Consider the following 23,173-nt stretch of genomic DNA (forward strand, 5'->3'; position numbering starts at 1 on the left):
AGGAAGGGCACCAGAGGGAGGTGATGAGGTGAGGAAAGGAGAAGGGGTAAGAGGGGAGCCAGAATGTGGAATGGAAAAAAAAAGAGAAGGCTGGAGTCTACCAAGATGGAATACAAGGTGTGGCTCCTCAAACCTCAGAGTGGCCTCATGGTTGTAGTAGAGAAGGCCATGTTGGAAAGAGAATGGGAAGTTGAATTGAAATGAGTGGCCAGAGGGAAATCCTGCCTTTTGTTGCAGATGGAGTGAAAGTACTCAACAAGGCAATCCCCCAATCTATGTCGGATCTCCCCGACGTAGAGAAAGCTGCACCAGGAGCACCAGGTACAGTAGATGACCCCAACAGATTTGCAGGTGAAGTGATGAAATGGTGGTGAGGGAAGAGGTGTAGGGGCAAGCTTAGCACTTGTCCCACTTGCAGAGATAAATGCCAGGAGGGAGATCAGTGGGGATCAGTTTTGACTCTCTTTAACTTGCCTTCTTTCTCCCTTTCTTACTCTGACACCTGAAACTGTATTCAAGCCTCTAATTTCCTCAGCTCTATACTGAAGACTACTCTGTTTCAAACATACAAATGCCTCCTGGCCTGCTAAACATATTCAATATTTTCTGTTATTTTATTAAAAATTAAATTTAAAAATGAAATATTTAATAATTTGCCAAATTGTATTGCTATAACAAAACATATAATGAGCCATACTGTTTTCATTCAATGTAATGAACACACTACTGGCTTTAAATTTCATGACCTATCATTTGCTGAATCATTATGCGAAATGAATTATTTATGAATAAGTTCAAAATTAGTTGCCATCACAAATATTTTTCTTCTCTTTTGACCACAGGGCAATTCTGTCAACATTGGAAACTACAGAGTTCTTTTCTTTGTTTTCAATGCATGATAAATAGCTTTGTAGGTTCAATCCTGACTCAAAGATTTTTCAAGTCAAGTTGCAGCAGCCACAAGCAGCTTCAAAGTACCTTTATTATCAATAATACAGTATACAACCTTGAGATTCATCTTCAGGCAGCTACAAAATAAAGAAACACAATAGAACTCATTCAAAGAAAAGCCCCACACTACAAGACCATCAAACAGCTAATTGTGAAAAAGAGAACAAACTGTGCAAACGATAAAAAGTAAACAAATAACATTAACTGTGAAGTCCCCAAAACTGAGCGTCATGCCGATGGTAGTCTTTAACACTCTGCTGATAACCGTAGTCACGGCTGTAGAGTTACTTCAGTGCTGAAGCGCCCCAAACAAATTGCGCAAACAGTAAAAAAAAACAAATAAAACCAGAAGAAACATGAAATGCAGAATTCCTAAAGTGAGTCCACAACTACAGATCACATTCAGCATTGAGGCAAGCCCATCCTGAAGACTAGTAGTTGCAGGCAACAGCTGCTCCCAAACCCGGCAGAGTAGGACCCAGGACCTGCATCTTCCGCCTGCTAGCAGCAGCAACAGAAATCAGTCAAACGGAGGGAGACAGCGCTGAGCATCTGTTCAGTTTCTGCTTTCAGCCTTGACAATTTTAGTCTTACTCAATTCTTTAATTGGTGCAAAGTGATGGAGCTGCCCACAAGTTCATGTTCCGCATTAGGAATTAACACTTGAAATCAGCACTCAACATAAGCTTGAAATCCTTATCTCTATCAATAAATTAAGCCAATTAGAAACTTGCTTTTTAATAATTTCAGAAAGATTGCAAACTATTTAAATAAAGTACTATTGCTTTTAGTATCTTTAAACAAATTTCTTTCAAACAGATTTCCAACTACTACAATTATTTTTCTAATTTCTGATCAAATGTCAGATTTAGTGCAGCATGATCACACATGCAATGAACTATAAACAAAGAAGCATAATTTCCTATCATCACATTTGTCATTTTGAGGATTGAAGTGGCAAAGTCAGCTGGTTGGTTGTGATCACATCTCTTATGCTGCTGAGAAAATATTCAAAGGAAGCATCAATAAGAGTGAGGAAACAATTAAGAATGTGCTATATTATGAAAGGGTTTTATTGCTACTTCTGAATGGCAAGCTCATGTCGATGTTTAAAATGGATATTCTGAAGACAGACAGAGATGAGAAACAGGTTTTTGTCCAATATCCAAAGCATAAATGAGGAATGTCTCTAAATTTTGCTCTTTTATCTATATTTCCATGAGGCATTTATAAAGTTTGATTATGTATTTTCACCATGATTGCCCAAGGTAAGAAATCAAATCCAAATCAGAATACATTTTTAAATGCCATGATTAAACTCTAAAAAATAGTGACTGGCCAAATTATATATCAATAGTGATGATATGTGGCTGTGTTTAATCCTATATCAATGCCTCAATGAAATTTATACTTGTGAAGCAGCACTTCCCCAAAAAAAAATCATCTAATGGAACTCAAGATTGTTAACAGCATAATTTTTTAATACACAATAGCACCAACCATCCTGATGACTGTCTAGGTTCTGTGGACTATGCATTCTTTCTTCCAGGGTAGAGCTTTGGTCAGAGTTTATGCGATCGACTGACATCCATGTGGAGTCACTGAGTTCAAATTCTTCACTGCTCAACGATTGTTCATCCTGCTGAAACAAAAATGAATGATTTTCACTACCAAAAATACAACTTATATTAAGAGATTCTCCTTCAGTTTAATAAGATAATCTTATTATTCTTCAGCAGTATGACATTAATTATCTTAATTCAGTGAGCTTTACAATTCCTTCCTTCTATCTTGAAGGGTGAGACTGGATAAACAATCAAAACCTCACTACCCCCTAATGCTTTTCCAAAGTCTTCACAGGTAAATCAATAGGGAAACAAACACACACACACACACACACACACTCCCCCCCCCCCGCCCAAAAATATTTGAGCTCCTGAAATTCTTGTCTCAATATAACAAAGTTATTGATTTTCTTGTGCTAAAAGATATTGTCAGTTTTGCTTCTATTAATTAACTGCTGATCTGTGGTGATAGAATCTATTTTGCAACAGATTCTCTAATAACAATAGCCATGAAGGTCATGTGATAATTTTGCTTAAGGGCTTGAGTGCTTCGCTTGTAAGTGGCCAAAATACCATTGATTACAATAGAAAATCATTTCTTTTATATAAAAATATGCTCCCCTAGCTGTGGTGCATTAGATGGTAACTACCTGAAAAAAAATCAAACATTTTAAGCCTCCTGAAAGAGCCTGAGCCACAACTACTTTTGAGTTTTAGAAAGCCTGATGATATTTTGAGTCGTTAGTGTATTCTAATAAACTTCCCACAGCACAGGCATTACACCTTATCAAAAATCCAGACACCAATGGAAATGAGAACACAACTCAAATAGAATTCAAATAAGGTTAAATAGGGAATCCGTGGAACCTCAATATCATTTTGTACCAAGGAATTGCTGAAAATATCAAGAAATTGACCAGAAGTTGCAGAAACTATTCTCCTCAACATTTATAAAAACTATATTGTAATTCAGTTTCTGCAAAGAAACCAAAGTCTACATCTGCATTGTATTCAATCTTTCCAATGTAATGCACAAGCACTTCATCTTCCCTGAGGACTTGAAATGCCACAAAATTTATGATTATTATAGCAGATATGCTGTTACAGTGACTCAGTTTTCTGACACAATGTGAAGTTACAGTTGCGGATATACTGAGTGACCCTGATGGCCAGGTGTCACACACCATTTTTATCCCTCACATCCAACTTAAAAATGCAGATATTCTCTTCTGAATTCACACCATCAAAGGAGAAGCCTCCTTAAAAACAAAAAAAAACAAAATCCCCATTGACTTAGAGTCCAAGAATCAGAGTCATTGAGTCGTTCAGCATGAAACAGACCCTTGGGCCTTTGTATCCATGCCGGCAATTGACTGGTAGCTTCCCCTGCCATGGCACTTTAAGCGTTCATCTAAATACTTCTTAAATTGTTTTGAGTGTACCTCCCTACACCTCCAGCTTTGGGCAGTTAGCATTTATGTAAACTATTCTCTCTGTGAACACTTCCTTCTATAAAACTCCTTGAAATTTTTACCCCTTTAACTTAAACTACTGGCTCTGGTTTCCGAGAATGGAAGTTTCAGACAACATTATCCATTCCCCTCATAATTTTTTATACCTCAGTTGGGCTCTGCTGTGAGAGAAATGCACAGCTATGGCCTAATGTTTTTTTTTAAATATACAGCTGTATCATTGCTCTTACACTCTGTGCCCTGCCTAATGAAGGAAAGTATCCTGTATGCCTGTATAATCATCTTACCCATGTTGCTGCCTTCAGAGGTCCTTGATCATATACACCAAGATCCCTCTTTTCCTTAGCACCTCCAAGTAATTTGGTCCCACATATCACAGCTGATGATTTTTCTTAAATTCCATGCCACCCCATGTCACTTCATCCTATTAATAACTAAAAATCTACTGATCTCTTTCTTAAATCTGCTCAGCCATCACATCCCTCCTTGACTGAGAACTCAGAAGATTCCCTATCATCTGGATGATGAAAGTTCAGATCATTTCTGGCCTGATTGGACAATCCTTTGCTTTGAAACTATGAACCCTGATTCTAGATATACTGGTGAACAGAAATAACATTCACCCTCTCAAGCTTCCTAAGCATTTTTGCATGTCAATAAAATCAATTCTCATTCTTCAGCAGTCAGCAATCTACATAATTCTCTCTTGCACATCAAACCCACTATCCCAGGAAAAAACTGAGTGAACCTTTTGCTGCTCTCCATCAGTTATATACTCCTCCTTTCTCAGGTACAGAGACCTGTCTTGCAGACAAGATTTCAAGTCTTGATATAACTTGAACAAAACTTACTGCACAGTAGTTACCTACTAAATGCAAAAGTAGTAAGTTAAGGTTTGTATATTCAAAATGTCAAGTGAATTTCAATGACATTGTAAGTAATAATTTTTGTTTACAACTACTGTAGAATAGGATATCTAATTGTATACGAGTTTTAAAAGTTACTTCATGTAGGACTTGCATCTGGCTTTCTTACCTCCTTTATTAAAATTTCTCTTTGAGACAATCTTTAACTTGTTCTGTGAACTAACATACAGAATATTCCATGATTTTGATTCTGTGAGGATTCTACACTTTGGTTATTTGAAAAGTTTCTAGATTTCAGCCTACTTAAAGACTGACATAGAATCTGTTGAAATCAAAACAACTGCAGAAGCTGGAAATCTAAATTAAAACCAGAAAATGTTGGAAATATTCAGCTGATCAAACCACATTTGTAGGAAGAAAAACAGCTAATATATCAGGACAAAGACCTTTCATCAGAACAAATTGATGTTTGTTGTATCATAATTCCTTTACCATTATATTATACCATTATGCACTAGCTAATGAAGATAAATAACCTGCATGTCTTCTTAACCATTATATCTACCTGCTTTGCACATGTACAATAAAGTCCCACTGTTCCTCAACACCCTCAAGCCATTTGGCCCGCTACATCTGTCTGCCCTGCATCAGTGAGAACAGAAATGTTTCGAAATAAAATGTAGCCAGACTTACTGAGTACTTCAAAAGTCTCCACTCAAAGCCAGTCAAAACTTCATGAGCAATTGTGAGTGCAGTGAATTTTAAGTGCTATTCCTCACTACTGAACATTAAATCTAAGCCATGCCCCTGCTGCTGCAAAAGTGCGTTCACATGCATTAATCTGTGCAACAGATCTTTCAGTGAAAATCACCGTTTACTTTTCACTTTTTAATTACTGTGTACAGGAATACATGGCACCAAACCTAAACAAATAATCTTTGGTCAAAGATTGTGCACATGCCTTTGAATCAGGAAGCTGTAAGTATCACTGTCTACAAAGTTCAAAGTCAAATATATTATCAGAGTACATACATGTCAACACATACAACCCTGAGACGTTCTTTTCCTCTGCAGGCATACTTAGCAAATCTATAGAACAGTAACAGTAAACTGTATCAAGTTTACTTATCTAGTTATCAAGCACTGTAAACTAAACAAACTGTGCAAATGCAGGTACAAATAAATAGCAATGAATAACGAGTATAAAGTAAAAGTATAACAGAGTCCTTAAATGAGTGTAGTTATCCCCTTTTGTTCAGGAGCCTGATGGTTGAGGGGAAGTAGCTGTTCTTGAACCTGGTGGTGTGAGTCCTGTACCTTCTACCTGATGGCAGCAGTGAGAAGAATGCATTGCCTGGGTGGTGAGAGTCTTTGATGATGGATGCTGCGTTTTCTACTGCAACATTTCATGTCGATTTGCTCAATGGTTGGAAGGGTTTTACCCATGATATACTGGGCCGAGTCCACTGACTTTTGTAGGATTTTCCACTCAAAGGCATTGGAGTTCCCATACCAGGCCGTAACATTGCCAGCCAGCACGCTTTCCATACACATCTATAAAAGTCTGCCAAGGTTTTTGATGACATGCCGAACCACTGCAGACTCCTGAGGAAGTAGAGGGACTGCTGTGCTTCATTCTCAATAATATTTATATGATGAGCCCAGGACAGGTCCTTTGAGATAGTGACACCCATGAATTTAATGTTACTGAGCCTCTCCACCTCTGATCCTCCAATGATGAACTTCTGGTTTCCCTCTCCTGAAGTCTACAATCAGTTCCTTGGTCTTATTGACATTGAGTGAGAAGTTGTTGCTATCACACCATTTCAGCCAAGTTTTTAGTCTTCCTCCTGTATGCTGAGTCATCACCCCCTTTGATACACCCATAACAGTGATGTCGTCAGCAAACTGGTACGTGTTGTAGCTGTACTTAGCCACGCAGTCATCGGTGTAAAGCGAGTAGAGCAGAGGACAAAGCACACATCCCTGCGGTGCTCCTGTGCTGATGGAGAACGTGGGGGAGTTGATTTTGCCAATCTGAACTGACTGGAGTCTACAAGTGAGGAAATCTAGAATCCAATTGCACAAGTGGGGGGGGGTATTGAGGCCCAGGTCTTGGAGTTTACTGATCAGTTTTGAGGGGATGATGGTGTTAAATACCAAGCTGTAATCAATAAAGAGCATCCTGATGTATACATCTTTGATGTCCAGATGTTCCAGGGTTGTGTGATGAGCCAATGAAATAAGATCTTGCTATAGATCTGTTGTTTCAGTAGGCAAATTGGAGTGGATCCAAGTCACCATTCAGACAGGAGTTTATATGCTTCAACACCATTCTCTCAAAACACTTCATCACTGTGGATGTAAGTGCCACTGGGTGATAGTCATTTAGACAGGTTACCACACTCTTCTTAGTAAATTGAAGCCTACTTGAAACACTACATTTCAGCACTAATTCCAGGCTGAAACTCCAAAACATTATCTAAGTGGCAGTACTTACTGGATGTATTACAAACTTCTCTCTCAGTTTGACTTAAAAGGTCCCAAGGCACTACTAGATTTAAGATCACTGTGAGATCCATTATTGTCTTAGAATGGACCATTTCATCACAATACCATTTGACTAAATAGCCTGAAGGTCCTTGGTCAGCTTATCACATTTCTATAGACACATATATTCATAGAAATAAGAATCCTCAAATGTCAGAGCGGAGGTTGGCCACAAACCAGGAAAATTATTAACTGACTGAATCTACGGTTGAGTAATCAGAAGACTAAAAAGGAAACAAAAACAGAAGGCAGAGAGAAAATGTAGGAGAATGGATATCAAATTACAAGGCCTTCCACTGCTGAAAAATATTACATCCTTAGAGCAGATACCGACAAATCTTACATTTCATATAAATTTTTTAAAATGGGATCACGTCTTTCATTACTGGAGGGAAGGCAAAGGAAATCTGTGGCTTATTCAAGGTGTCAATATATATTGACCCCTCACTTTAACCTATTTCTCTAGACTGGCCTAATTTGATCACTGGCCACTAAACTTTAAAAATTAACTACAGGATAGTGACAGAGTAAGTTTCAGAAGTGCATTACAAGCTACTATATTACAAAACAACAAAGATCATGTTTGCACTTCATTGGATTCAACAGTTATGCCTGAAAAATGGTGCAGTAGAACAGACTAAGGCACATAAAAAGTTATAGTCTTGACAAACATAATTTATCAACCTGATAAATCAGACTATATCCTTTTATCTCTCCACTGAAATGTTCCTTTTCAACAGTCCTGACATAGTTTTAAAGCAATTATGTCCACAGTTCCGTTGTTGCATTTTAGTGATACCTACACTGTCAGATTTATCGATATAAATTTTCTATTAAATGTAGCATCTCTATATTGCCGTAACAAGTTACAAATTGCTTTCATTCACACACATCCAAATGCTTTCAACATATTGCATTTTATTGTAAAACACTGATTATTTTCTCAAGATAAACTTCAGAACTGCAATCTTTATATGTTATTGGTCTTAGTTACCAATAATATGTAACAATTAGATTTTTTAAATTAAGTTCTAACTTCTGGATCTTCACTCCTATTCAAAATTGCCATTAAACACCACATCTTCTGAACCAACAAGCATCTTAGACCTCAACATCTACCTGCCTGCCTCTTTTCTTTCTAAATGGTCTAAATGTCAATCCTGTTGGCCTTATTCTTCCTTGCTGAACTATTGCTTGTCATGGCTCCCTGTGTTTGCCAGAGCCCAATTCACTGAAAAAAGTTAAGCAGGCTTTATCTGACCCTGGCCTGACCTTTTAAACCATGTAATAGCTCCTCCTGAAAAAAGTTCAACTATTTTAAAGATTATTTTAGAAATCACCATTAGCTAATTGTTTATTATTTCATATGCCTAATTTACCGCTTTTTATGTACTTAATAAGCTTCAGCTACAAGATCACATTAAAATCCAAGCACATTTTGTTAACAACATAGAATATATTCAAGAGACATATCGGAAAATGTGGACATATGCACAAAACAGTGAATTACAAATCATATCCAGAAATAGTGCACTGGGAGTTCTGTTACCATCAATACATTTTCACATGGCTTCAGTTCCTGAACAAATCCAATGACATCCACCAAACTGAGCAAGAGAGTCAACAGTTGGCTTTGGGGGGGGGGGGGGCGGGGGGGAAGAGGGGGAAAGAGGATTTTAGTTATCATTCGTTACTACAGTATTTCGACATCTTGGAATGCGCTGAAAGAACATATTCAAGAAAAGATTTTGGTCCTTCACAGTTCTGGGGATATTCCAGAATTATAAAAAAACAAGTTCTGTACTGTGATATCATTCAGGAGCAGGGCTAAGATGTGGGAACATCCCTAACTCTGATGTCAAAAGAAAGAGATCCTGAGGATTAACAGGACTTGTTGGGAGAGGAGTGGGGACAATGGGTGATGTCATTCAGATACGGTTCACTGCCAGATTCCTTCCGTTAGCAGTGACAAGAGGCAGAAGGTACCTACACTTCACCGGTAAATTTTAAGACCTCTGCAGAATTTTCAGTATATATTTTTATGGTTAAAACCTTTATTAACACATTCTTATACCATTCAGTTTGTCTCAGGGCCCAAGGAAGTTCATATAATTATAATATTTATAGTTTGAAGTAACAAAAAGTAATTAGAAGATAAATAACTTCTGATTTCTTTCAAAACTATGTTTACTTTTATCACAAGAGCTCAACACAGAACAAGGAAAGTCAGTGGCGAGGAGCAAAATGGCGTAAAATTCACAATAGCAAGCTAGCAGCTCATTTTACATCTCCCTGTTATTGGCAGCACACCAAACGATGCAATTCCAGTGCCATGCAGGAACAGTGCGTCAGGATAGTGAAACTCAAGGACAGAGTACATTTGTCAGCTACTTGTTCATTATTTAGGCAAACTGGCAGTGCCGATCATTATTTTGACATACAAGAAGCACAAGTCAGTGGGAGGTTAGTGAAGATGTTTAATGAAGAACTTAATGAAGCAAAGGGGAACTAACCCTAAGTGAAGTTCAAATTTTATATTTAGGTCTTTAAATTGTAGCAAGTGCAAATAATTCACAGCAGCTGAGTAACAATGAAAGCATACAATTTGAAATCACTGTGCAGTCTGCAATTATGAACTACAATAATAAAAAATTTATAATTGAATTTTAGTTCAAGAAGTAAAAAGGCTGAAGATTGTGATAAAACACATCAGATTCTATGATGTGTTAAGGCCCCTGATGAAAAATCTTGACCAAAACATCAACTGTTTATTCCTTTCCATAAACGCTGCCTGACCTGCAGAGTTCCTCCAGCATTTAGTATCTGTCTCTCCAGATTTTCAGCATTAGCAGAATCTGTTATGTTCAGGTTATTTAATAAGTTTTCTTCCATAAAAGTTGCCTGCCCTTTTCTGCATGCTGGTTGTTTTATTCCCAAGCCTACTTTTAAATTTGCCATCCAACTCTTTTTCACTTGGCTAGCGTAACCTATGAGAACACTTTAAGAATGCAATTGATTTTTATTAATCTCTTCTCAGTCCAATCATGGATATTAGTTTTTGCTTATTTGTATTGTTTCCTGTCTGTTATTAAACATTTTTTAAAATGAAAATAATAAAGAGAAAAACTAGCTGGTCATTCTTTGAAAATATTAACTTATTCCACTGTTTAGATATTTCTTTAAATAATTTATCACAAAGACAATTAAAAATGAAAATTAACAGAAATAAATGCTGATAAAAAGGCTCCGAAATTGCAAAAGGTGCAAAAAGCTACAAAGCACATAAAAATAGTTCACCATCAGTCAGCTGATTTCTACATAGAGAGATGCAGATGAGCTCCCTTCCAGTTAAAGGATTGTGGTTCTAAAATAAGGTCACATATGAAATTGCTCCAGTCTTACAAGACTACAATATGAAATAATTATTTTCTTAAAGCACCGTAGTGGATTAAATAAAAAGTTATGAGGAAATGGAAGTAAATATGAGGCGGAGGAAGTTCTAAAGCTTTGAGGTCCAAGCATTAAACTTTGACTGTACATAATTTGAACAGAATAGCAACACCGCAAAGAAATGTAAGCATGTTGCGGATTTGGAGCTGAGAAAGGACAAATGAAAAATGAAAACCTGAAATCCCCAAAGCTTTTTGTTCAGTTATTTCATTATACAGGTCACCTTTTCATACAACAAACGAGAGGAAGTCTGCAGAGGCTGGAAATCCAAGCAAAACACACATGCTGGAGGAACTCAGCAAGCTTGTGGTGCTGAGTTCCTCCAGCATTTTGGGTGTGTGTTGTTCTTCTCATACAATTTTTTTGAAAAATACTCTACATTGGTTATGTCTTTGCAGTGTGTGAAATTGGGCTCTCTTCTGATCTTGAAGTAATCACCCAAAAGTTTCAAGAACTCTAAACTTCTACCCTGCCAATACAAGTTAATATCAGGCGACAATTGTCAGGATGGCATTCAGCTGACCAAAGTGATCATCAGATTGACAAGCCAAGAAATTAAACACTTGTTAAAATATTTTACCCGGTGAAATAACATCTGAGGAATACATAGGGAATAAGCCAGAACATGATTATAAACCGTTTAAGAATCTCACTAAACTCGGAAATAATCATTGGGAGGGAAAACAATTCCATGCATAAAATTAGTTTTTTTTAATGCACAGAGAATTTGTTTAGTAGTAACAATGATGCAAATAGCCGTTAGAAAATTCAGTTGCACCTTACTCACTTCATTTGCGGGTTAACTTAGAACGGGAACATTGCACACCAAGTTGAATTTCACTGCTCATCTCTGAATCCCTATGTTAAGATTGCAATAGCGCACCCGATGGAAGAACTAGGTTTCATCAACTTCTTCAGACAAGTGCAAATGCATTAAACCACAGTCGTTCTCATAGTGTGACAAAATCTGTTATTACAATTGGTAATTTAATATTTCCCGTGACATTACTCAACGATGGCCAGATTTCTGTTTTGGAATTTTAATTATTATTTAATGCGGTATTATTCAGAGCTCTGGTATCTCTTCCCACTAGTTTCTCTTACAACTGAGTGGGTCCTAAAATTTTAGCTAAAAGGGTAGCGAATAGAAATTTCCTTAACTATTCATGATGAAAACTTTTTTATGTATGCAGGACCCTTCCAGTTAACGATTACTTACAGTTTTCGATGTTATCACAATAAATAAAAAGGATTTATGGCTCACACAATAAGAAAGACTAGTAGTTTAATTTCGCTTTCCTTTGCAAAGCGCATTACGATATTACATTGCAATTCTAGTTTGGAAGTACATTTTTATTGTTTATTCATGATTCTAAAAACTTACAAAAGATTTCACATTTTAAGATCACAAATCCACTGCCTTCCATTGCAATACTATTGTATCGAAACATATAATCAGAATTTAAGTTTCCTAGTACAAATACAGCTCTTCCTAACATTGTTTGAAATTACCGAATATTTAGTTCCCTAAATAATGAAACTGAGGTCGAGAAATAACCGAATCGATAAGCTCTGCAGTGTCGCTGATTACTTAACACCATTTAATTATTATTACCCCAATTTCATTATCAACACTCAAACACCAGCAGATCCACCTTTAACTGTCCTCGATCGAAAGCAACAACCCTCCTTCACGCCTTACACAAAAACATATCGTCAAAATACAAAGAAAGCAAAAGCAGCGACAGACCCAAAACGTACATCTTAGTCCGTGCAGAAGGACATCGTTCCCAAATAATGCATTGTATCAATCCTGAAAGAGTAAAGGCTGGTTTCCGATAGAGGTAAAAGATACAGTGTGTTCACTTCCACTGCATCAGTGTGCGTGACAGGCACGGGGGAGGGGAGAGCCGGTGACATCAGTGCTCGGTGACGCTAACCTTCTCCTTCAAAGTGAAAGAGCAAGACACTGAAGCAACACCAGTAAAGGCGTTCCTGAATCTGCTTACAATAAACAGCTACCGCCGCAGCAGACCCAATTATAAGAGTTAATAATTTCCCATATCAACACAATACCGCTATGCAACGTAAGTGCACATATTTATATAACAAGAATATTTCTACCCATTTCCGTAATTCCACAATCAAATCGTCCGCATTGTAAATACTACAGTACGAAATCGATTAAAATGGTTCGTAATACTATCAAGCAGGAATTGATGTGTACAATTAGTGTCATTTAATCCTCATTTACATTTCTCAGTGTCAAAAAAATGTGATTTCGAGAGCTACATTATCTGAACCTAGCTTTCTTTTTTTAAAACAGGAAAATATTTCAAAATACGCAGTTAAAAACAACCTAGTTCAAGAATATAACTGGATAAAGTTTCTTTTAAAAATTCTAAAGAACTACACAAGAGTTAACGTGTCTAATATGGTTATAATTTCCACTGCATTGGTAAAGTTATATGTTACACCTGCATTGGTCTGATGACAACATGATTGAACCTGTTTATCAATGAACAGCAAAGAATACTGGGAGTTAAGGTTGAGCAGCAACACCTACACTGCCGATTTCCTTTCAGAAGGGAGGTAAAGGGTAGAATTTTCAATATAAACACCCAGCTTCACTTGTACTAAAAATACATAAAGGTTAATTTCCACATTTATTTCTATTGTACTAAATCAGCCACCTGACCCATCAAGCTTTGACTATGCTGATGTCAATAACTTTATAAGGGCAAAAGAGTGCATAAGGGAGGTTGCTTTTTTTTTGGTACAGAGGAGACTGAGTGAGGACTTAATCAAGATGAATAAAACTACGAAGTGTCTAGAATCATAGGTGTCAAACTCAAGGCCCGCGGGCCATATCCGGCCCGCTAGATCATTTTAGATAGATCTATTATTTTAGTTATTAATGGCCCGGCGATATGAAGCCTATGATTGTAAGTTAATACCAATCATAAAAATAATGCTTGCTCAGCAGTCTTCTTCATAAGAAACGGAATTTGTGAAGTGAAACACTTTGTAGTTATAGCAGAGACTGAGACACATGAGAACAGGCTGAAAAAACGGAGGCAATGAAAGCTGCATTCGCACGCGCCCGACTGATCCGGCCCACATGAAGCTGCATTTTGCCCAATCCGGCCCGTGACCTAAAATGAGTTTGACACCCCTGGAATGTAGGCAGGACCTATTTCCCTAAACAGATGAATGAAAACAAAACAGTGGGTCTAGATTTACAACAGGTAGTAAAGAGGTTAGGAGGATTCTTATACATAGAATGTGGAAGGGATTTGGAAACATTGCTGCCTGTTGGAATAACAGAAGCAAAAATCCTCTTGGCATTTAAAAAGTACTTGTATGTGTACTCGAAGAGTAGTAACCTGCAGTGCTAGGGACCTACTAATCTACTTTGGGTGCAGTAAAATTCTTTTAATACGGCATGCTCAATACTTTGGTGATAGACTAGCAGACTTTTCAGACTATTTGTTGTTGTTTCATAAATACTCCGAACACATTTCAGTTGACTCAGTAACATTACCTGGTAAGTGTAAAGTAAGTAAGAGAAACAAAACCAGGTAAATTCAGTAAGCTTTTATTGCAGTTTGAAACTCAAATCATGCAATTTTCTAAAACCAAGAGTGGTTTTACTGTTATTTATACATATATATTTCTTCTTTCAGTCATAGCAGGGGAAGGGATCTTATGGTTAGTTGGTATATAGACATTTGAAGGAAGTAAGAGAATAGCACACGATGGGAAAGCAAAAGAATGGTGATCTCTACATATGGAACATTGGTGTGAGTAAATTATTTTAATTGGTTTTAGGCATATTCAGTTTAAGTTAATAGTCAATAAATCAATTAAAATTTAAATTATATTTCAAAATGAAAAGCTAAACAAAATTCCAATGCCTGTGTTTTAATTGCTATTAGGCTAACAGTAGGCAAGGAAACAAGCTAATTTGAAACAGAACAAACGTAGTGATTTATTAGTTATATGCATGAGAGACAATATTGTCAAAACTGCTTAAGTTATTTAAATCTAATAAGATCCATTATGTTTAAGAATTGAAGCTTAATTTAATTCATATAACATGCTTGATGAAATATGAACATGATTTTTGATTTTCCCTTTACCCCCATAGCTATGATACAGCACCTGGACGGACTTCAGCTTAATCGAATACACTTAAAGATTGAACATGAAGAAGTTAGTGCAGCATTTAAAGGAATTTTTTTTGGCCCAAGACTGAAACAGTGAGATCCTTAATTTCTCCATGTTTTAAAAATTAATATTTGGTCATACACAGATACTTCAATTTTATAGTTTGATAGATTTTCCATTTTTGGTAATATTTTAGGTTGATTTGGTCTATTAATTCTATGCTGACATCTAAACAAGTATTCTATTCCATAGTAAATAATGCTGCTTCAGTAGACAGCACATTTGAGGTTGGAGAAATGGGTGACTAATAAACATCCCTGCTTCACCTTGAGGGTCATGATGATAGCTTGGTCTTAATTGCACATGATAATAATTCCCTAAACACAGGTATTAAGGCAAAATGACCTACAATTCATTGGTTTCATTCTTGAATCTCTCAAACAATTGGATTATATACCAAATACCAATCAAAGGGCACAACTACCAATTACCAGAACTTAATCACATTGTAAAAGGATATCAGCAATGTTCTGTTTTACACCTTACAGAACCCAAACCATCTAGTCCTGTACTCTTTTGTGGCATTTTATTCTTTATTGCTGTTATTATTCTATCATTAATTTTAATAAGTTATTATCCCCGATTTAAATAATTTCTTGGATACCATCATATATTATTCCTGATGTCCATACTTTGCTATTTTCAATTATCTACCCACATTATGTTTTGAAGAGACTCACATTTTTGCTAACTACCTTTTTTCCCCAAACATTATTAAAAATTGTCAGCTCCAATAATAAGCTCCTAGGCCCTCAGAGGCTACATCTTCCTCTCACCCCAACCCTTCCCTCTCCACTGACACTACCAGACTCCCTCCCCCCTCTGATCCCATCTCTCATCTGTGCCGGGTCTTTACCATTCCCTCCAAACTTCAACTCTCTGAGGCAGAGAGCTCTGTCCTCGTTAAGGGCCTCACCTTTGTGCCCCTTCGCCCACACCTCAGTGAGTTCTGCGTACACCATGACGCTGAACTCTTCTTCTGCCAGCTCCGTCTCCGAGCTTACTTCTTTGACAAGGACTCACCTACACCCACCGATGACCCTTTCTCCCATCTTCAACCCTCCTCCTCTTCATGGACACCCCGCTCCGGTCTTCTACCTGCTCTGGATCTCTTTATTGCTAATTGCTGATGGGACATCAACCGTCTCAACTTCACTGCACCCTGTTCCAATTCCAACCTCACTCCTTCCGAACGTTCTGCTCTCTGCTCCCTCCGCAGCAATCCCAATCTCACTATAAAACCTGCTGATACGGGGGGAGCAGTTGTTGTCTGGCATACTGACCTCTACCTGGCCAAGGTACAGCGACAGCTCTCTGATAACACCTCTTATTTACCCCTTGATCATGATCCCACTGAAGAGCACCAGGCCATTGTCTCCAATACCATCACCAACCTTACTAGCTCTGGGGATTTCCCATCCACTGCCACAAACCTCATAGTTCCCACATCCCGCACTTCCCGTTTCTACCTCCTACCCAAGATCCACAAACCTGCCTGTCCAGGTAGACCTACTGTCTCATTTTGCTCCTGCCCCACTGAATTCATTTCTACATACCTTGACACTGTATTATCCCCCCTTGTTCAATTTCTTCCCACCTGTGTTCGTGACACTTCTCATGCTTTGAATTTTTTCAATGATTTTAAGTTCCCTGGCCCCCTCTGTCTTATTTTCACCATGGACATCCAGTCCCTATATACTTCCATCCCCCACTGAGATGGTCTCGAAGCTCTTCGGTTTTTTTTTGGATTCCAGACCTAACCAAATCCCCTCTACCACCACTCTCCTCCGTCTAGCAGAATTAGTTCTTACTCTCAATAATTTCTCCTTTGGCTCCTCCCACTTCCTCCAAACCAACGGTGTAGCCATGGGCACCCGTATGGGTCCCAGTTATGCCTGCCTTTTTGTAGGCTTTGTGGAACAGTCCATGTTCCAAGGCTATACCAGTATCCATCCCCCTCTTTTCCTTTGCTACATCGACTGTATTGGCACTGCCTCCTGCACGCATGCTGAGCTCGTTGACTTCATTAACTTTGCCTCCAACTTCCACCCTGCCCTCAAATTTACCTGGTCCATTTCCAACACCTCCCTCCCCTTTCTGTCTCCATCTCTGGAGACGGCCTATCTACTGATATCTACTATAAACCTACAGACTCTCACAGCTACCTGGACTATTCCTCTTCCCACCCTGTCTCTTGCAAAAATGCTATCCCTTTCTCATAATTCCTCCGTCTCCGCCGCATCTGCTCTCCGGATGAGGCTTTTCTTTCCGGACGAAGGAGATGTCTTCCTTTTTTAAGCAAAGGGGCTTCCCTTCGTGCACCATCAACTCTGCTCTCAAACGCATCTCCCCATTTCCCGCACATCTGCCCTCACCCCATCCACCCGCCACCCCACTCGGGATAGGGTTCCCCTTGTCCTTACCTAACACCCCACCAGCCTCCAGGTCCAACATATAATTCTCCGTAACTTCCGCCACCTCCAACGGGATCCCACTACCAAACATATTTTTCCCTCCTCCCCTCTTTCTGCTTTTCGCAGGGATCGCTCCCTACACGACTCCCTTGTCCACTCGTCCCCCCCCCCCATCCCTTCCCACCGATCTCCCTCCTGGCACTTATCCTTGTAAACAAAACAAGTGCTACACCTGCCCTTACACTTCCTCCCTCACCACCATTCAAGGCCCCAGACAGTCCTTCCAGGTGAGGCGACACTTCACCTGTGAGTCAGCTGGTGTGGTATACTGCGTCCGGTGCTCCCGGTGTAGCTATTTATATATTGGTGAGACCCGACGCAGACTGGGAGACCATTTAGCTGAACACCTACGCTCGGTTCACCAGTAAAACCAGGCTCTCCCAGTGGCCACACATTTTAATTCCACGTCCCATTCCCATTCTGATATGTCTATCCATGGCCTCCTCTATTGTCAAAATGAATCCAAACTCAGGTTCAAGGAACAACACCTTATATACCAGCTGGGTAGCCTCCAACCTGATGGCATGAACATTGACTTCTCTAACTTCCATTAATGCCCCTCCTCCCCTTCTTACCCCATCCCTGACATATTTAGTTGTTTGCATCTCCCTCTCCATCTCCCTCTGGTGCTCCCCTACCCCCTTTCTTTCTCCTGAGGCCTCCCGTCCCATGATCCTTTCCCTTCTCCAGCTCTGTATCACTTTCGCCAATCACCTTTCCAGCTCTTAGCTTCATCCCACCCCCTCTGGTCTACTCCTATCATTTTGCATTTCCCCCTCCCCCCTCTACTTTCAAATCTCTTACTATCTATCCTTTTGGTTAGTCCTAACGAAGGGTCTCGGCCCGAAATGTCGACATCGCTTCTCCCTGTAGATGCTGCCTGGCCTGCTGTGTTCTACCAGCATTTTGTGTGTGTTGTTGTTATATTAAAAATTGTGTTGTTTTTGAAATTCTGTGCAAGTTTATTTTCATACTCTTTTAATTTCTGACTGTTTCCTTTAACTCTGCTTTTCAGCTCTTTTTGAGTTACTGGTAGTATCTGCACTTGCCTTTTTATATGACTTCACTTTTATGTTACTCTTTACCTGAGGAAAATAAGACCATAAGACATAGGAGCAGAATTAGGCCATTCCATCATGGCAGATTTATTATCCCTCTCAACTCCATTCTCCATAACCTTCGATGCCCTGGCTAACCAAGAACATATCAACCTCCACTTTAAATATACCCAATGACCTCGCTTCTACAGCCATCTGTGGCAATGAATTCCACAAATTCACTACCCTCTGACTAAAAAAAAATACATCTCTTACCTAAATGGGCATTGCTCTATTCTAAGGCTGTGTTCTCTAGTCCTAGCACAAGCAGAAGAAAATCTGCAGATGCTGGAAATTAAAAGGACACACACAAAATGCTGGAGGAACTCAGCAGGCCAGGCAGCATCTATGGAAAAGAGTGTAATTGACATTTTGGGCCAAAACCCTTCATCAGGACTGGAGAAAAAAAGACGAGTAGTCAGAGTTAGAAGGTGGGAGGAAGGAGGGGAAGAAACACAAGGTGATAGGTGAACACACACACATGATGCTGGAAGAACTCAACAATGGCAAACTTTGCAACAAAGCCATCAATTCCAATCATCCAAATCATGAATATATAACGTAATAAGAATTGGTCCCATCACAGACCCCAGTGAAACATCACTAGTCAGTGGCAGCCAACGAGAGAAGACTCCCTTTATTTCCACTCTTTGCCGCATGCCAGTCAGACACTCTTTTATCCATGCTAGAATCTTACCACGAGCTTGTAGTTTGTTAAGCAGCTCTTAGTGTAGCATCTTGTCAAAGATCTTCTGAAAATCCAAATACACAACATCAACCAATCCTCCTTTGTCTATCCTGCTTGTTATTTTTTCAAAGAATTCCAATAGATTTTTCAGGCAAGAATTTGCCTTGAGGAAACCATGCTGACAATGGCCTATTTTATCATGTAACGCCAAGTACCCTGAAACTACATCATTACAATTGACTCCAACTTCAACCACTGAGGTCAGACTAACTCCCTTCTGTGTGCAGATATGGAAATCTGATAGAGACATATACACATAGAATCAAGTCTGTAATTGCTACCAAAGATGCATCAACTAAACACTGAATTGAAGGGAGTGAATACTTATGCAATCAATTATTTTGTATTTTATATCTGTAATTAATTTAAATCACTTTGTAGACTTTATTTTCACTAACACAAAGGAGTCTTTTTCTGTTGATCATTGTCAAAAAAGCCAAATTAAATCCACTGTAATTCAATGTTGCAAAACAATAAAACATGAAATCTTCCAAGGGGGATGAATACTTTTTATAGGAACTGTTTCTACCTTCAGACCTTCCAGTTTCCCAAGAACCTTCTTGCTGGGAATTGTAAATTCACACACTGCATGCCCCCTAACACCTGGAACTTCCACCATACTGTTAGTGTCTTCCATGGTGAAGACTGATGCAAAATTCTTATTCAGTTTGTTTGCCATTTCCTTGTCCCCATTTCTACCTCTCCAGCATTGTTTTCCAGTGGTCTGATATCCACACTCGCCTCTCTTTTACACTTCATATCTAAAGAAAACTTTGGTATCCTCTTTAATATTATTGGTTAGTTTGCTTTCAGATTTCATCTTTACATTCTTAATGACTTCTTTAGTTGCCTTCTGTTGGTATTTGAAAGCTTCCCAATCTTTTAACTTCCCACTAAGCTTTGCTCTATTATATGCCCTCTCTTTGGCTTTTTGTTGGCTTTGACTTCTCTTCTTAGTCACGGTTGTGTCATCTTGCCTTTAGAATACTTTTTCCCATATTTTGTGCCTTCTGAATTGCTTTCAGAAATTCCAGCCATTGCTGCTCTGTTGTCATCCCTGCCAGTATTCTTTTTCAATCAATTCTGGCCAACTCCTCACTCTTGCCTCTGTAATTCCCTTTATTCCACTGTAATAATAATGCACCTGACCTTACCTTCTCCTTCTCAAATTTCAGGGTGAATTTGATCATATTATGATCAATTGCTCCTAAGGGTTCTTTTACCTTAAGCTCTCTAATCAATTTTGGTTCAGTGCACAACATCTAATCCAGAATGACAATAGACAGTAGGTGCAGGAGTAGGCCATTCGGCCCTTCGAGCCAGCACCACCATTCAATGTGATCATGGCTGATCATCCACAATCTGTACCCCATTCCTGCCTTCTCCCCATATCCCTTGACTCCGCTATCCTTAAGAGCTCTATCTAACTCTTTCTTGAAAGCATCCAGAGAATTGGCCTCCACTGCCTTCTGAGGCAGAGCATTCCACAGATCCACAACTCTTCAGGTGAAAACGTTTTTCCTCAACTCTGTTCTAAATTGCCTACCCCTTATTCTTAAACTGTGGCCTCTGGTTCTGGACTCCCCCAACATCGGGAACATGTGTCCTGCCTCTAGCGTGTCCAATCCCTTAATAATCTTATATGTTTCAATCAGATCCCCTCTCATCCTTCTAAATTCCAGTGTATACAAGCCCAGTCACTCCAATCTTTCAACATATGACAGTCCCACAATCCCAGGAATTAACCTTGTGAACCTACACTGCACTCCCTCAATAGCAAGAATGTCCTTCCTCAAATTTGGAGACCAAAACTGCACGCTACTCCAGGTGTGGTCTTACCAGGGCCCTGTACAACTGCAGAAGGACCTCTTTTCTCCTATACCCAACTCCCCTTGTTACGAAGGCCAACATGCCATTAGCTTTCTTCACTGCCTGCTGTACCTGTATGCTCACTTTCAGTGACTGATGAACAAGGACACCTAAATCTCGTTGTACTTCCCCTTTTCCTAACTTGACACCATTCAGATAATAATCTGCCTTCCTGTTCTTGCCACCAAAGTGGATAACCTCACATTTATCCACATTATACTGCATCTGCCACTCATCCAACCTGTCCAAGTCACCCTGCATTCTCCTAACATCCTCCTATTTTGCACTGCCACCCAGCTTTGCATCATCTGCAAATTTGCTAATGTTACTTTTAATCCCTTAATCTAACTGATTAATGTAAATCGTAAATAGCTGTGGTCCTAGTACTGAGCCTTGTGGTTCCCCATTAGTCACTGCCTGCCATTCTAAAAGGGACCCATTAGTCCCTACTCTTTGTTTCCTGTCTGCCAACCAATTTTCTATCCATGTTAGTCCCCTACCCCCAATACCATGTGCTCTAATTTTGCCCACTAATCTCCTCTGTGGGACCTTACCAAAGGCTTTCTTAAAGTCCAGGTACACTACAAACACTGGCTCTCCCTTGTCCATTTTCATAGTTACATCCTCAAAAAATTCCATAAGATTAGTCAAGCATGATTTCCCCTTCACAATAACACTAGTGGGCTCAACCACAAGCCACTCTTAAAAGCATTCTAGAAACGTCCCCTCCTGGAATCCAGTACCAACCTGATTTTCCCAATGTGCCTGCATATTGAACCCCGCCATGACTACTGTAACATTGCCCTTTTGGTATGCATTTTCTATCTCCTGTTGTAATTTGCGGACCACATCCTTACTACTCTTTGGGGGTGTGTATATAATTCCCATCAGTGTTTTTTTACCCTTGCAGTTTCTTAACTCTATCCATAATGATTTAACACCTTCTAGCCCAATTCACCACTTTCTAATGACTTGACTTCATTTTTTTTTACCAACAGAGCAACGCCACTTTCTCTGCCTTCCCGCCTGTCCTTTCGATACAATGTGTATCCTTGGATGTTAGGCTCCCAGCTACAATCTTCTTTCAGTCATGATTCAGTGATGCCCAGACCATCATACATGCCAATCTGAAATTGTGCTGTAAGTTCATCTATTCCGTATATTGTGCACATTTAAATATAACACCTTCTGAAGGCTACCCAGTCCTGTGTCATTCTCATCATTATCTAATTTTTCCATCAACAGCTTGCAGTTTAGTGCTCTTTTTGAAACTACAACTTGATTTTTAATTTTTTTGTCTACCCTGTACAGTGCAATTATTTTTGCCTGCTTGACATGCTCTTTGTATATGTCCAACTTTGTTGCATTTTCTGCAAGTTTTGCCTTTAAATCGGCATTTGTCTGGTGCACATGAGCCCCTGCCACAATGGTAACACAATTTGGACAGCCAGGCAGGCCTCCATGTAGATGCACCAATTTTGTTCCCACTGCAAAATTTCTCCGACTGCAACTCAATTGACTCTCTATCTGCTGTTTCCATTGATACAGCTATGTCAACTACTTTTTGCAATGTTAGTTGTACTTTAGTAATGAGCCATTGTGAATTTTTTTTGGAATATTCCACAAATGAAATGATCTCTTAGTGCATCATTAAGCCCAGTTCTGAACTGACAATGCTCAGAGAATATTTTCAGTTAGCCATGTAAGCTGATATGGACCCCTACCTTTCAATTCTGATTATAACACCTAGAGTGTTCTGAATCAACATTGGTTTCAGTTCTAAATGCTCGTGCATTACTTTCACGATATCAGCAAAGTTAATTTAGGCTTTTTTGGTTGAGGCATTAAATTTCGAGGCAAACTGTATACCAATGCACTCAGCAAAAATAGCACTCATTCCT

General features: G+C 39.0%; 1 protein-coding gene across 3 annotated transcripts in view; it reads right to left on the minus strand.

Annotated features, from left to right (window-relative positions):
• The window catches only part of LOC132399690 (nucleolar protein 4-like), a 305,251-nt gene that overhangs the window by 177,655 nt on the left and 104,423 nt on the right, over positions 1-23,173 (minus strand). For 2 of the 3 annotated variants that reach the window (XM_059980370.1, XM_059980352.1), the window contains exon 5: positions 2,452-2,590. In XM_059980370.1, the coding sequence (XP_059836353.1) occupies positions 2,452-2,590 (139 nt within the window). Of the gene's footprint in view, positions 1-2,451; positions 2,594-23,173 lie in introns of all 3 variants that reach the window. The other variant, XM_059980361.1, reaches the window with a different exon arrangement.

This window comes from Hypanus sabinus, chromosome 1 (assembly GCF_030144855.1).
Source record: "Hypanus sabinus isolate sHypSab1 chromosome 1, sHypSab1.hap1, whole genome shotgun sequence".
Lineage (NCBI taxonomy): Eukaryota > Metazoa > Chordata > Chondrichthyes > Myliobatiformes > Dasyatidae > Hypanus > Hypanus sabinus.